The sequence below is a fragment of the Felis catus genome, chromosome D1, assembly GCF_018350175.1.
Source record: "Felis catus isolate Fca126 chromosome D1, F.catus_Fca126_mat1.0, whole genome shotgun sequence".
In the NCBI taxonomy this organism is placed as follows: domain Eukaryota; kingdom Metazoa; phylum Chordata; class Mammalia; order Carnivora; family Felidae; genus Felis; species Felis catus.
The window spans coordinates 33,768,416-33,784,209 of NC_058377.1; the positions used below are offsets into that span (position 1 = coordinate 33,768,416).

At 36.4% G+C, this 15,794-nt stretch overlaps 1 protein-coding gene and 1 pseudogene across 2 annotated transcripts in view; one reads left to right on the plus strand and one right to left on the minus strand.

Annotated features, from left to right (window-relative positions):
* The window catches only part of CNTN5 (contactin 5), a 1,399,046-nt gene that overhangs the window by 92,734 nt on the left and 1,290,518 nt on the right, over window positions 1-15,794 (minus strand). For both annotated transcript variants that reach the window (XM_045038579.1, XM_023239314.2), the window contains one exon: window positions 2,268-2,426. In XM_045038579.1, coding sequence (XP_044894514.1) covers window positions 2,268-2,426 — 159 coding nt within the window. The remainder of the gene's footprint in view (window positions 1-2,267; window positions 2,427-15,794) is intronic.
* Window positions 15,446-15,541, plus strand: LOC111556819 (annotated as a pseudogene).

Sequence of the window (15,794 nt, forward strand, 5' to 3'; positions counted from 1 at the left end):
CTGAACTGAATTTTAAAAGAACTCTCAACTTAAAAATGTTCCAGTGCTCAAGTTAAATTAGAAATATTACAATGCAACTTTATAGGAGAGACTTTTCAAACAAGTAACCCCCCAAAATAACATTTAGTCCAAATGCCTAAGCCCTACACACACATGCACATGCAACACACACACACACACACACACACACACACACACACACTATCTCTCTTTCATTTTCCCTTTGCCAAAAAATTCTACATTTTATATATGTATCTATATACACGCATACATACACTTTTATTCTTCTATCTATCAAACAACAAAAATAAAAGCAGGTGAATCAAGATGTAAGAAATCAAGATACGAGTGACTAGGAAACTGGTTGTAATAGGAGGAAGATTAGATGTCCTGGATTGCCATGTCATGTGTTAAGGTAAGAAGGACAAAAACATGGGCATGGGATGAACAACAAAACATTTGTATGTATTGCAATGTGCTCATAAGGAAAATATCCCATGAAGTATGGGTAGTGTGGCAAGAGTGGGCATGTAGCATAGCTACAGGAGGGAAAATGCACATGGTGAGTGCACAACACCAGATCTAAGGTGAATCCATTTCCTGGCTGCAAAGCAAGAAGTTTGGGCTGTCACACAAATGAAAACATAAAGCACTGTGGCAGAGGTTATAAGTTTTCTTGAATAAACCTGTTCATGTGGCTTGACTTTGTGATTTTTCCAGAATTATCTGTTGAACCTAGAGATTCCCCAGATTTCTTTTTTTTTTGTTTATTTATTTATTTATTTATTTAGAGAGAGACATAGACAGCGTGAGCTGGGGAGCAGCAGAGAGAGAGAGAGAGAGAGGGAGAGAGAGAGAGAGGGAGAATCCCAAGCAGACTCATTGTCAGCACAGAGCCCAATGCAGGGCTCAAACTCACAAAACCATGAGAACGTGACTTGAGCTGAACCGAGAGATGCTTAACTGACTGATCCACCCAGGGACTCCAAGTCCCACAGTTTCTTGAACCTATAGAGCTATCACAGGGTTGACATGGAGACAGAAATGAAGCTAATACCCATCATTATATATGTTACAAATTAATATGTTATAGATGTATAATACATTATAATGATAAAATAAATTCTATAAGTTAACGTAAGAAACTAATATTTAAAAAAAGCTAATAGTATTTTGCATACAGATGAGTATACTTCCTGTCTCCCAAATTGTAAATTTTTATACAAAAATAAATTTCTGTTTAAACTTAATTTATTTAAGCAGCAAAATGGACCACTCTACTTCTGTAACATTCTGGTTAACTGAGTTTTATGGTTACTGCACTCAGAAATTTTACTTTTATATTTTACTTCTAAACAGAGTAAATTTTATATTTATATATAAAATAAAACAAAATCACAAATCCTTACTCAGGATGGGCAACTACTTCTGAAGATTGTATTTTATATATATTACATACTTTTAAATACTAATATGCTATATAAGTTTCTAATAACTATCAAGTGATTGTAATTTCCTATATGCTTGCAGACTGCCATATTTGGAGAGATAGGAGTGTGGTTACAACATTAAAAGCAAACTATCAGGGAAGAAAATGACTTTAAATTTAGGGCAATTATTACACAAGCATGTTTAAAGTAAACATTAAAATGCCACATTATTTTAAATAATGTAATTTTATGTTAGATTTTCCTTTTGGAAATGAAACACATATAAAATAAAAGGAAATAAAACAGGTGTGTGACTATAAAGAGGTAGCACAAGGAACTAGAATAATGGAAAAATTCTATATCTGATTGTCTTGGTGGTTTGAGTCTATAAAATAATATCTCATAAAATTTTATGGGACTGCCCACTGAAAATTTGTATATAAAAACTGGTGAAATATGAATAGTCTGTAGGTCAGTTAATAACATTGTACCAATGTTAATTTTCTGATTTGAGAATTGTACCATTGTTATGTAAAATGTTATAATTAGGGAGAGCTGAGGAATGGGTCCATAGGAAATCTTTGTACTATTTTTACAATTTCCATTTGAATCTAAAGTTATTTCAATAAACAAACAAATATAAATGATATGGTTTCTTCTTGGGAATTGAGAGAAGAAAGCAAGGTAGCTTTATAAAAGGAGGCAAACAATGGTTAGTATTGTAATAAATAACAGTTGCCAGAATCCAAAATGATCCTATTGAGATTGCTAGCCAATACAGTTTATGACATAGGAAGCTACTCATGTTGCCTCTGATGTTGTCTTAGAGACTCTTACTTGTTTTTACTGTTTGCCAGCCCAGCGAAAATGGGCTGCGAGCCTGCAGGTTGTAGGAGGAGATTGGACTGTGGTTGTCAGATGCAGGACTCCAGGAGAGTGTGGCTGTGCTTTCCGTGATGTCTTCAACAATCACTATCCCTGGTGGGCCTGGGGGACCTATAGACAAAGGGGAATGGATAAATTTAAGTACAAGCCATGAAGAGGAGCTGTTGGAAAATGTATTTCCAATAAGTTCCAATCAAACTATCTAACCATCCTGATGAAATACATATTTAGTAATGCAAATTGACAGTAAAGAGAAAAGAGATGCAGTTTCCATGATTTCTACAGTAACTGAATTATAGATTTGACTTTTTCGTCTAACATTTTGTGCTTGGAAGAAACTACCCATTAGCATTATATTGTACAGGAAAAGAAACAAAAGGAGAAACACACACAAGAATATGAATGTCAATATCAACTATGACTGTTGAAATATATCACAGTTTACAGAGGCAACAATAGAGTGAAAGGAAATCAGGAACCTTTGTTCTGAAAGGTATCAGAAACAAAAATGATCCCATTATTACTAAAGCTCTATAGGTGTATGGGCTTAATTTTTACATTCTGGAAACCTGCAGTGTACACATACTGTAATGTAACTCTCAGGTAGCTTAAACTTTAACAAGGGAGATATAAAAAGCTCTGAAATAATGATAGTTTAGGCCAGAGAAGGGTATACCCTAGAAGTTAGGCATGGAAAATTTTTGTGAGGGGTTAAAAAGGAAGGTGTGATCTGGTGGTGGTGGTGGTGATGATGATGATGATGATGATGATGATTTTGAGCAAGGGTGGGAAAGTGGTGAATCAGAAGATTATTTTCCTTATGATCATGAAAAATTGGCATAGAATAGTGATAATCTATGTGCACATAGACTCTACCTTCAAGAAACAACTGTGATATTATAGAAGAAATATACCTTTGTACTATCACTTCTAAAATAGTGTTATCTAATAACATTTAAAGATCTGTAGAGTGTTTATAAACACTCTATTTTATTGGTTTATTTTAGTGGCTGAAAAGCATGCTACGTTTTTTATTAATATTTTTCTATTCCCTCATATGGACAATTCAGGCTGTAAAGATGTTTTATTTTCAATGAAAAAAAATAAAAACCTCTCTTAAGTATTTTAAGTTATTTTCTGAATTAGTCCTACAGTACCATTCTGGCTTCACTTGATTCCCTAGTCCACCTTGATGTCATTGTCATTCACACCAGACATCTTGATGACAAACCAAATTTACAAATTCTTAAATCTGAATGGGATCTTTTAACTACTTTCTTTGGCTTTGGTCCTGGATTTCTAGTCTAACTTTGCTGAATCAAATTTGGTGATTACAACATCTGATCAGGAGGGCCTGACCTAGTCTGTAAGGAGCTAAGAAATAGTGGAGGGATGGAGAAATGGAGGCAGTTAGTAAAGACCTCTGGGTAGAGAATTTTGAGGAAGGAACAAGGAGATGGAAAAAGAATTTTAAAAGCCTCATGAAGCAAATGACATTTTCAGGAAACAAGAAGTGAAAATTTTTATCAATTGATTCCATTCAGATTTAGGAATTTATAATTTGTTTTTTTTATCATCAAAGATGCCAATGGTGTGAATAGCCATGGTGTCAAGGTTGACTAGGGAGTCAAGTAAAGCCAGAAAGGTGCTGATAGACTAGAATAAAAGAAAGGAATCAAGGAAATCACATTATTATGATGGAAAGATATAAGAATTGGAATTTGTGAAGAGAAAATTCCAGTAGGATACTTTTGAATGAGAATTTGTGTTTATCTGGAGGGGAGTGGGGAATATGGTTATTAAGGCTGACAAGGTCAGCCTTATGTAAGAAGGACTTATGGAAGAATATGTTTGATGTGTCATCTGTATGACTGTGCAAAGCATTAAAACAGTGGCTAAAGATGAGATGAGGTAAATAAATGAGGTCCAGGTGCTGAAGAAGATGTGTAACAAGTTGTTAGTTGGGTGACACGAATATAGAAGAGCAACTATAATGATGACAACATAATAATGACAAGAATATTAACTGTAATAATATTACTAATAGCTACCATATCCACATGTCACTGTATTAAGGCCCTGTACTAACTATTTTTCAAACATTAACTTGTTCATTTATTTCTATGTCACTTTGAGATTGGCATTATTCTTATTTCATAGAGGTTATAATGAAATATCAGACATTGGTTAGTCAATAAATAAATAAGTTTCTTAGTCAATAAATCTTATATGTTAGGTGTTATGGTAGGCAGTGTGTATCAGAAAATCCATTCTTATGAGGAGAAGTTTTTTCTCAAGTCATTCTGTTAGTGAATGGCACAGCTAAGATATGAATTTGGATCTGATTTTAATGTCTTATTTGTACAAATAAGCAAGGAGTACACAGATCCTTTCTCCTTTCACTGTTAATATAGAAAGTAGTTTTAACTGAAGGAAGGGAAGACAGAGAAAAAGTGTATGTTAAGGAAAAGCACATTTAAATGATGTGGTAGATATATAGATGGCATTTGAAGAAAGCATTTAGGACTTTGTGGCAGTCTGTGTATAAGACGGACACCATCACTTCTTTCTCCTGTACATGCAGGCCATTCCCTCTTTGAAAGGTGGAGCCTATTCTTTCACCTTCCTCAATCTGGGCTGGCTTGTCAGTATCTGACCCAAAAGACAATGGTAGAAGTAACACTACATGAGTTTTGAGGAGGCCTTTATGAGTATTAATGCTCTAGAAAATGTTTAAGTTAGTTTCCTTAAAGAAAGGTATATTTCTTTTAACAATAGGTAATATTTATTCTAAATAATTTTAAAAAATTCAGCTAGAACAAAAAAGAATTTACAACATAATTAATAAATATCCAAGTATTTTTCTCTATATGTGGCTATTTTCCCAAGTATAGACCTTAGCAAAATAATCAGTGAAAGTGAATAAGATTCATGTATTCAGGACACTCACTGTGTGCAATTATTTATAATACAAACCATTGTAAATAAGTAATTGTCCAATAATCATGTAATATTTAAATCATTAAATTTTATGATAAAATATTAGGTAGCCATTAAACTGACTAATATTTAAGATTATTTACTGATGTGGGAAATGTTCACATTATAATAAGTGAAAAAAATAGAATACAAATTTATATGTAAATCTAAGTGTATAGTTACTTCCCAAATACATAATGAAAAGACTGGAAAGAAATGCATTAAAGTATGTATGGTGTTTATTGCTTGGAAATGAGGATGTAGATGATTTAAATTTTATTCTTTACTTGTTTGGATTTTCTGATTCTGCACAACAAGCAAGTAAAATTATTTTTTAAAGTCATTATTTTAATTTCTTTTTACATTTATTTATTTTTTGAGAGACATAGAGCACAAGTTGGGGAGGGGCAGAGAGAGAAGGAGACACAGAATCCGAAGCAGGCTCCAAGCTGTCAGCACAGAGCCTGACGTGGGGCTTGAACTCAAACTGTGAGATCGTGACCTGAGCCGAAGTCAGACGCTTAACCGACTGAGCCACCCAGGCACCCCAAAGTCATTACTTTAAAGAAAGCTTCCAATGTTGTATGTATGTTCTATTGTAAGTATATACTATTTAACCAAACATTATCTGACATTGTGCATAAAGCAATGTGCTGAGTGGTGAGAGATGAGTGGGGCAAATGCCTTATAGGAGGACAAGATAGGGCTTCAGCTCTAGATATGTTAAAATCCTGTGGCAGAGACAGATCTTTTACAAAAAACAAATGCCAGACAATGATAATGTTATGTTCAAAGTGTCTGGGGAGTATATTTTACATCTCATTATAGCAGATCTTAAGTTAGCTATAATTATTTTTCTATAATTTCCACTGGACTAAATATTCAACATAGTACTTGGCATTTATTAGGCCCCCAATAAATATTTTTTCAAGGAGAGATGAAAGATAGAAAAAAGAAGGTAAGAAAGGACAGAGGAGTTGTGTTCTGAATTTGGAATATTGTGTAATAATTAATAAGTAAAAGAATGTTTTAAAATTAAGTCATTACCATATAAGACAAAGATTCAATATAATATAGTAACTTCTTTTTTTGTTAAGTTAAAATATACTTAACAATTTTTTTTCAATTGAATAAAATGGTAATAAAAATGAGAGAATAGCTCCATGAAAGCAAATAAGCATTTTTGAATAATTCAATAAATTACTAAAGCCTATTAAAGCCTGTGGACAGATAATTTTTATAACTCCATATAAATTTAAATATTTTTATAAATATATTACTGTAAAAATATTCTGAAAAATTAGTGATGTGATTTACCTTTTATGACAGGTTAAATATAATTTTCAACCATAATACAACTGAAAATAAGATTTATGGATATTATATTAGTACTGGCTTATTAATGCTCCATCTACAGAAAAATATACATTTTTAGACATTATATACTGAATGCTGGCTGTAATCAGCTTCCTGTCTATATTGAGGAGTGAATTACATTAAAATTATATTAATACAATCAATACCTTTGTTTTTAAGGCCTGTTAATAATGGTGATATTTTTGCTCTTTTTTGACATTTTTTTTAGAGAGTAAATTTTCTCTTCAAAGGCTTTTACTGCTAATCTGCATTATACATCTTTGAAAATAGATTAATAAGAAATAAATATCTCACAGATGACAAATGTGTGATAGCAACTAGTGTCTGAATGTTATACAAATGCTTCTCATTTAGCAGAAGTCAATATTAACTTTTTACTTAGCTGTAATAATTCAGTATATGATTGGCAGGAATCTGGAAATTCTCCCTCATCCCCCAACAATGCCATTATATAGGATCACTAAAATAAATATTTTATTTGAACATAGATAATTTAGAAAAATGGACAGAGTCTCTTCATTTTTTCTTAGTGAGGACTGCTGAGCAAATGACAAAGCACAAAGTCCCCTGGCAGATGCCATGTTCTCATGAATTTAATTTATCCTCAATCAAAGTCTCCCTAGGACTGTTGTTAGGTTGCTATCAGATCAACTCATTTTGTTGGCCTAATATTCAGTTAGACAATTTTCTTCTCTTGAGAAGACAGTGACTTTTAAAGCTGAAAAACAAATAAAACATATCTCTTTGTAACCTCTAAAGCTGTTAATCGTTATGCTGGGAACAAGGATCTAAGACTTCATGTGATAGTTAAGTAATAGTATACAGCCTTGGAATTTTTAAATTAACTTCAGTGATGTCATTCAACTCTTATTTTTCAGATGAGGAAGGAGTACTTGAAACAGGAAAACTCCTCAAGGAAAAAAAAAAAAAAACAGGACCCAAAGAGTCTTCCTGCTTTGGGGAAAAAGGTAGGAACATGGTTCAGCTTTACTTTCAACAACCAGAGGACTGGTATTTCCTGTTCAAAGTAAATTATAACAAAATAATGTGGTAATAAGTAGGAAATGACTTCTTGTGAAGTCATTACCCATTCTCCTTGCAGACAACAACTGGTGGATCCAGGCTGAGTTCTTGTCATGTGATTGTCCAACCTCTTTTGAGGAAAAATTCTTAAAAAAAATCCCCTAACACTGCCACTGATTCCCCATGCCAATCATTTTTTTCTGACCCTTTCTTACCTAGATAGCATTACTTTCTATGCCTGAATCTGACACCTACTGATTCAACAAATACCCTATTGTTACATGTTATATTTTACATTTTATGCAGACTCACATTGTTTTTACTTTATTTGATTTGGGGGACGTTCATGTCATTTTTTTTTTCACACAGAGTTTTTAAGTGAAAAATTAAACTTGCTGGGATTTAAAACATTAAACAGATCGTTGGCTTATATTGTTTAAAACTATAATAAAAAATTGATAGCAAATATTCCATGGTATACTAAATCAGTTCTATTTCTAATCCCGTAAATATTGCTTGGGGACAAACACCTTTTCTAAACACATGCAGGACTGTGCTGCAGCAAAAGGCAGTCATTCATGGCAACAAAGTCCTGAACATGATTTTCTAACTGAGTGAAGAAGAGATTCAGCTATTGTCTGAAAGATTAGATTAATGCAGAGAAATAAGCTCAATAACTCAAGACACAAAGAATATTTTTAATGTTTATCATGTAGTTTAATTACATGAAATGAACCAACCAGCACAAAGGACCATTTTGCATAGACCCAACTTAAAAGTCCATATATAAGTAACAGCAAAACATTTCATTAAAAATAGTAGTTCAATCCTCTCAAAATGGATTTAGAGGGATCATACTTCAATATAACAAAGCCATATATGAAAGCCCACACCTAACACCATATTCAATGGTAAAAAACTGTGAGCTTTAAGCTATGCTATAGCTCTAAGGTCAGGAATAAGACAAGATGTCCACTCTCACCACTTGTCCTATGCACAGCAATCAGAAAACAAAAAGAAATAAGAGGCATCCATATCAGTGAGAAAGAGGTTAAATTGTCACTATTTGTAGATGACATAATACTATTCATGGAAAACACTGAAGACTCTACCAAAAAACTGAAAGAAGTAATAAATGAATTCTATTAATAACTAGTAAAGTTGCAAGAAAAGAATTATACCCAGATATTGGTTGAATTTCTATACATTAATAATGAAGTAGCAGAAAGAGAAATTAAGAAAACAATTGCATTCACATTGCACCCAAAAGAATACCTAGGAATAAAGTTTATCAAGGAGATGAATAACATACACTCTGAAAACTGTAAAACATTGATGAAAGAAAGGGAGGACAACAAAAGCAAATGAAGATACACCATGCTCATGAATTGAAAGAATATTGTTAGATAGGAAGCGTCAAGATGGCGGCGTAGGAGGACGCTGGGCTCACCGCCCGTCCTGCTGATCACTTAGATTCCACCTACACCTGCCTAAATAACCCAGAAAACCGCCAGAGGATTAGCAGAACGGAGTCGCCGGAGCCGAACGCAGACGAGAGGCCCACGGAAGAGGGTAGGAAGGGCGGCGAGGCGGTGCGCGCTCCACAGACTGGCGGGAGGGAGCCGGGGCGGAGGGGCGGCTCGCCGGCCAAGCAGAGCCCCCGAGTCTGGCTGGCAAAAGCGGAGGGGCCTGACGGACTGTGTTCCGACAGCAAGTGCTACTTAGCGTCTGGGAGGACATAAGTTAACAGCTCTGCTCGGAAAGCAGGAAGGCTGGAGGACAAAGGGAGGGAGAGCTGCTGAGCCCCCTGACAACACAGCTCAGTTTGGTGGGGAACAAAGGTGCTCAACAGCGCCATCTCCCCCGCCCATCCCCCAGCCAAAATCCCAAAGAGAACCGGTTCTTACCAGGGAACTTGCTCCCTCCACGCAAACACCCAACTCTGTGCTTCTGCGGAGCCAAACCTCCGGCAGTGGATCTGATTCCCTCCCGCTGCCACAGGGCCCCTCCTGAAGAGGATCGCCTAAGGAGAAGCGATCTAACCCTGCCCCTCCTGCCCCCGTGCACCTTGCCTACCCATCCCAGCTAATACGCCAGATCCCCAGCATCACAAGCCTGGCAGTGTGCAAGTAGCCCAGACGGGCCACGCCACCCCACAGTGAATCCCGCCCCTAGGAGAGGGGAAGAGAAGGCACACACCAGTCTGACTGTGGCCCCAGCGGTGGGCTGGGGGCAGACATCAGGTCTGACTGCGGCCCCGCCCACCAACTCCAGTTATACACCACAGCACAGGGGAAGTGCCCTGCAGGTCCTCACCACGCCAGGGACTATCCAAAATGACCAAGCGGAAGAATTCCCCTCAGAAGAATCTCCAGGAAATAACAACAGCTAATGAGCTGATCAAAAAGGATTTAAATGATATAACAGAAAGTGAATTTAGAATAATAGTCATAAAATTAATCGCTGGGCTTGAAAACAGTATACAGGACAGCAGAGAATCTCTTGCTACAGAGATCAAGGGACTAAGGAACAGTCACGAGGAGCTGAAAAACGCTTTGAACGAAATGCATAACAAAATGGAAACCACCACAGCTCGGCTTGAAGAAGCAGAGGAGAGAATAGGTGAACTAGAAGATAAAGTTATGGAAAAAGAGGAAGCTGAGAAAAAGAGAGATAAAAAAATCCAGGAGTATGAGGGGAAAATTAGAGAACTAAGTGATACACTAAAAAGAAATAATATATGCATAATTGGTATCCCAGAGGAGGAAGAGAGAGGGAAAGGTGCTGAAGGGGTACTTGAAGAAATCATAGCTGAGAACTTCCCTGAACTGGGGAAGGAAAAAGGCATTGAAATCCAAGAGGCACAGAGAACTCCCTTCAGACGTAACTTGAATCGATCTTCTGCACGACATATCATAGTGAAACTGGCAAAATACAAGGATAAAGAGAAAATTCTGAAAGCAGCAAGGGGTAAACGTGCCCTCACATATAAAGGGAGACCATAAGACTCGTGACTGATCTCTCTTTTGAAACTTGGCAGGCCAGAAAGAATTGGCACGAGATTTTCAGGGTGCTAGACAGAAAAAATATGCAGCCGAGAATCCTTTATCCAGCAAGTCTGTCATTTAGAATAGAAGGAGAGATAAAGGTCTTCCCAAACAAACAAAAGCTGAAGGAATTTGTCACCACTAAACCAGCCCTACAAGAGATCCTAAGGGGGACCCTGTGAGACAAAGTCCCAGAGACATCACTACAAGCATAAAACATACAGACATCACAATGACTCTCAACCCGTATCTTTCTATAATAACACTGAATGTAAATGGATTAAATGCGCCAACCAAAAGACATAGGGTATCAGAATGGATAAAAAAACAAGACCCATCTATTTGCTGTCTACAAGAGACTCATTTTAGACCTGAGGACACCTTTAGATTGAGAGTGAGGGGATGGAGAACTATTTATCATGCGACTGGAAGCCAAAAGAAAGCTGGAGTAGCCATACTTATATCAGACAAACTAGACTTTAAATTAAAGGCTGTAACAAGAGATGAAGAAGGACATTATATAATAGTTACAGGGTCTATCCATCAGGAAGAGCTAACAATTATAAATGTCTATGCACCGAATACTGGAGCCCCCAAATATATAAAACAATTACTCATAAACATAAGCAACCTTATTGATAAGAATGTGGTAATTGCAGGGGACTTTAACACCCCACTTACAGAAATGGACAGATCATCTAGACACACGGTCAATAAAGAAACAAGGGCCCTGAATGAGACATTGGATCAGATGGACTTGACAGATATATTTAGAACTCTGCATCCCAAAGCAACAGAATATACTTTCTTCTCGAGTGCACATGGAACATTTTCCAAGATAGATCATATACTGGGTCACAAAACAGCCCTTCATAAGTTTACAAGAATTGAAATTATACCATGCATACTTTCAGACCACAATGCTATGAAGCTTGAAATCAACCACAGGAAAAAGTCTGGAAAACCTCCAAAGGCATGGAGGTTAAAGAACACCCTACTAACGAATGAGTGGGTCAACCAGGCAATTAGAGAAGAAATTAAAAAATACATGGAAACAAACGAAAATGAAAATACAACCATCCAAACGCTTTGGGACGCAGCGAAGGCAGTCCTGAGAGGAAAATACATTGCAATCCAGGCCTATCTCAAGAAACAAGAAAAATCCCAAATACAAAATCTAACAGCACACCTAAAGGAACTAGAAGCAGAACAGCAAAGGCAGCCTAAACCCAGCAGAAGAAGAGAAATAATAAAGATCAGAGCAGAAATAAACAATATAGAATCTAAAGAAACTGTAGAGCAGATCAACGAAACCAAGAGTTGGTTTTTTGAAAAAATAAACAAAATTGACAAACCTCTAGCCAGGCTTCTCAAAAAGAAAAGGGAAATGACCCAAATAGATAAAATCATGAATGAAAATGGAATTATTACAACCAATCCTTCAGAGATACAAACAATTATCAGGGAATACTATGAAAAATTATATGCCAACAAATTGGACAACCTGGAAGAAATGGACAAATTCCTGAACACCCACACTCTTCCAAAACTCAACCAGGAGGAAATAGAAAGCTTGAACAGACCCATAACCAGCGAAGAAATTGAATCGGTTATCAAAAATCTCCCAACAAATAAGAGTCCAGGACCAGATGGCTTCCCAGGGGAGTTCTACCAGACGTTTAAAGCAGAGATAATACCTATCCTTCTCAAGCTATTCCAAGAAATAGAAAGGGAAGGAAAACCTCCAGACTCATTCTATGAAGCCAGTATTACTTTGATTCCTAAACCAGACAGAGACCCAGTAAAAAAAGAGAACGACAGGCCAATATCCCTGATGAATAGGGATGCAAAAATTCTCAATAAGATACTAGCAAATCGAATTCAACGGCATATAAAAAGAATTATTCACCATGATCAAGTGGGATTCATTCCTGGGATGCAGGGCTGGTTCAATATTCGCAAATCAATCAACGTGATACATCACATTAACAAAAAAAAAGAGAAGAACCATATGATCCTGTCAATCGATGCAGAAAAGGCCTTTGACAAAATCCAGCACCCTTTCTTAATAAAAACCCTTGAAAAAGTCGGGATAGAAGGAACATACTTAAAGATCATAAAAGCCATTTATGAAAGGCCCACAGCTAACATCATCCTCAACGGGGAAAAACTGAGAGCTTTTTCCATGAGATCAGGAACACGACAAGGATGCCCACTCTCACCGCTGCTGTTTAACATAGTGCTGGAAGTTCTAGCATCAGCAATCAGACAACAAAAGGAAATCAAAGGCATTAAAATTGGCAAAGATGAAGTCAAGCTTTCGCTTTTTGCAGATGACATGATATTATACATGGAAAATCCGATAGACTCCACCAAAAGTCTACTGGAACTGATACATGAATTCAGCAAAGTTGCAGGATACAAGATCAATGTACAGAAATCAGTTGCATTCTTATACACTAACAATGAAGCAACAGAAAGACAAATAAAGAAACTGATCCCATTCACAATTGCACCAAGAAGCATAAAATACCTAGGAATAAATCTAACCAAAGATGTAAAGGATCTGTATGCTGAAAACTATAGAAAGCTTATGAAGGAAATTGAAGAAGATTTAAAGAAATGGAAAGACATTCCCTGCTCATGGATTGGAAAAATAAATATTGTCAAAATGTCAATACTACCCAAAGCTATCTACACATTCAATGCAATCCCAATCAAAAGTGCACCAGCATTCTTCTCGAAACTAGAACAAGCAATCCTAAAATTCATATGGAACCACAAAAGGCCCCGAATAGCCAAAGTGATTTTGAAGAAGAAGACCAAAGCAGGAGGCATCACAATCCCAGACTTTAACCTCTACTACAAAGCTGTCATCATCAAGACAGCATGGTATTGGCACAAAAACAGACACATAGACCAATGGAATAGAATAGAAACCCCAGAACTAGACCCACAAACGTAAGGCCAACTCATCTTTGACAAAGCAGGAAAGAACATCCAATGGAAAAAAGACAGCCTCTTTAACAAATGGTGCTGGGAGAACTGGACAGCAACATGCAGAAGGTTGAAACTAGACCACTTTCTCACACCATTCACAAAAATAAACTCAAAATGGATAAAGGACCTAAATGTGAGACAGGAAATCATCAAAACCTTAGAGGAGAAAGTAGGAAAAGACCTCTCTGACCTCAGCCGTAGCAATCTCTTACTTGACACCTCCCCAAAGGCAAGGGAATTAAAAGCAAAAGTGAATTACTGGGGCCTTATGAAGATAAAAAGCTTCTGCACAGCAAAGGAAACAACCAACAAAACTAAAAGGCAACCAACGGAATGGGAAAAGATATTCGCAAATGACATATCGGACAAAGGGCTAGTATCCAAAATCTATAAAGAGCTCACCAAACTCCACACCCGAAAAACAAATAACCCAGTGAAGAAATGGGCAGAAAACATGAATAGGCACTTCTCTAAAGAAGACATCCGGATGGCCAACAGGCACATGAAAAGATGTTCAGCATCGCTCCTTATCAGGGAAATACAAATCAAAACCACACTCAGGTATCACCTCATGCCAGTCAGAGTGGCCAAAATGAACAAATCAGGAGACTATAGATGCTGGAGAGGATGTGGAGAAACGAGAACCCTCTTGCACTGTTGGTGGGAATGCAAATTGGTGCAGCCGCTCTGGAAAGCAGTGTGGAGGTTCCTCAGAAAATTAAAAATAGACCTACCCTATGACCCGGCAATAGCACTGCTAGGAATTTATCCAAGGGATACAGGAGTACTGATGCATAGGGCCACTTGTACCCCAATGTTCATAGCAGCACTCTCAACAATAGCCAAATTATGGAAAGAGCCTAAATGTCCATCAACTGATGAATGGATAAAGAAATTGTGGTTTATATACACAATGGAGTACTACATGGCAATGAGAAAAAATGAAATATGGCCTTTTGTAGCAACGTGGATGGAACTGGAGAGTGTGATGCTAAGTGAAATAAGCCATACAGAGAAAGACAGATACCATATGGTTTCACTCTTATGTGGACCCTGAGAAATTAACAGGAACCCATGGGGTAGGGGAAGGAAAAAAAAAACAGGTTAGAGTGGGAGAGAGCCAAAGCATAAGAGACTCTTAAAAACTGAGAACAAACTGAGGGTTGATGGGGGGTGGGAGGGAGGAGAGGGTGGGTGATGGGTATTGAGGAGGGCACCTTTTGGGATGAGCACTCGGTGTTGTATGGAAACCAATTTGTCTATAAATTTCATATAAAAAAAAAGAATATTGTTAAAATTTCCATACTATTCAAAGCAATCTACATATTCAATGTAATCTCTATCAAAATACCAATAGAATTTTTTTACAGAACTAGAACAAATAATACTAAAATTTGTATAAAATAGTAAAAGACCCCAAATAGCAAAAGCAATCATGAGAAAGAAGAACACAGCTGGAGATATCACATTCTTAGATTTTGACTTACTACAAAGCTGTAATAATCAAAACAGTATGGTATTAGCACAAAAACAGATACATAGTTCAGTGGAACAGAATAGGGAGTCCAGAATCAAACTCATGCTTATGTGGTCAATTAATATATGACAAAAGAGGTAAGAATATGCAATGAAAACAAAAGACAGTTTTTTCAATAAATGACATTTGGAAAACTGGACAGCTATATGCAAAGTAATGAAACTGGTGCTTCCTTTGGCAAAATATATATTAAAACTGGAATGATACATAGAAGATTAGTATGGTCCCTGTGAAAGTCATTCATACAAATTTGTGTTTTATTTAAAAAAAAGAATGAAACTGCACAATTTTATTACACTGTATACAAAAATAAACTCAAAATGAATTAAAGGCCTCAGAGTAAGACCTGAAACCATAAAACTCCCAGAAGAGAACATAGAAAGTAATTTCTTTGACATAAACTATAAAAACATGTTTCTAGCAATGTATTCTAAGGCAAAGAAAATGAAAGACACCAAAATGAAAAACTTTTACACAATAAAGGAAATCATCAACAAAACGAAAAGTCAACCTAAT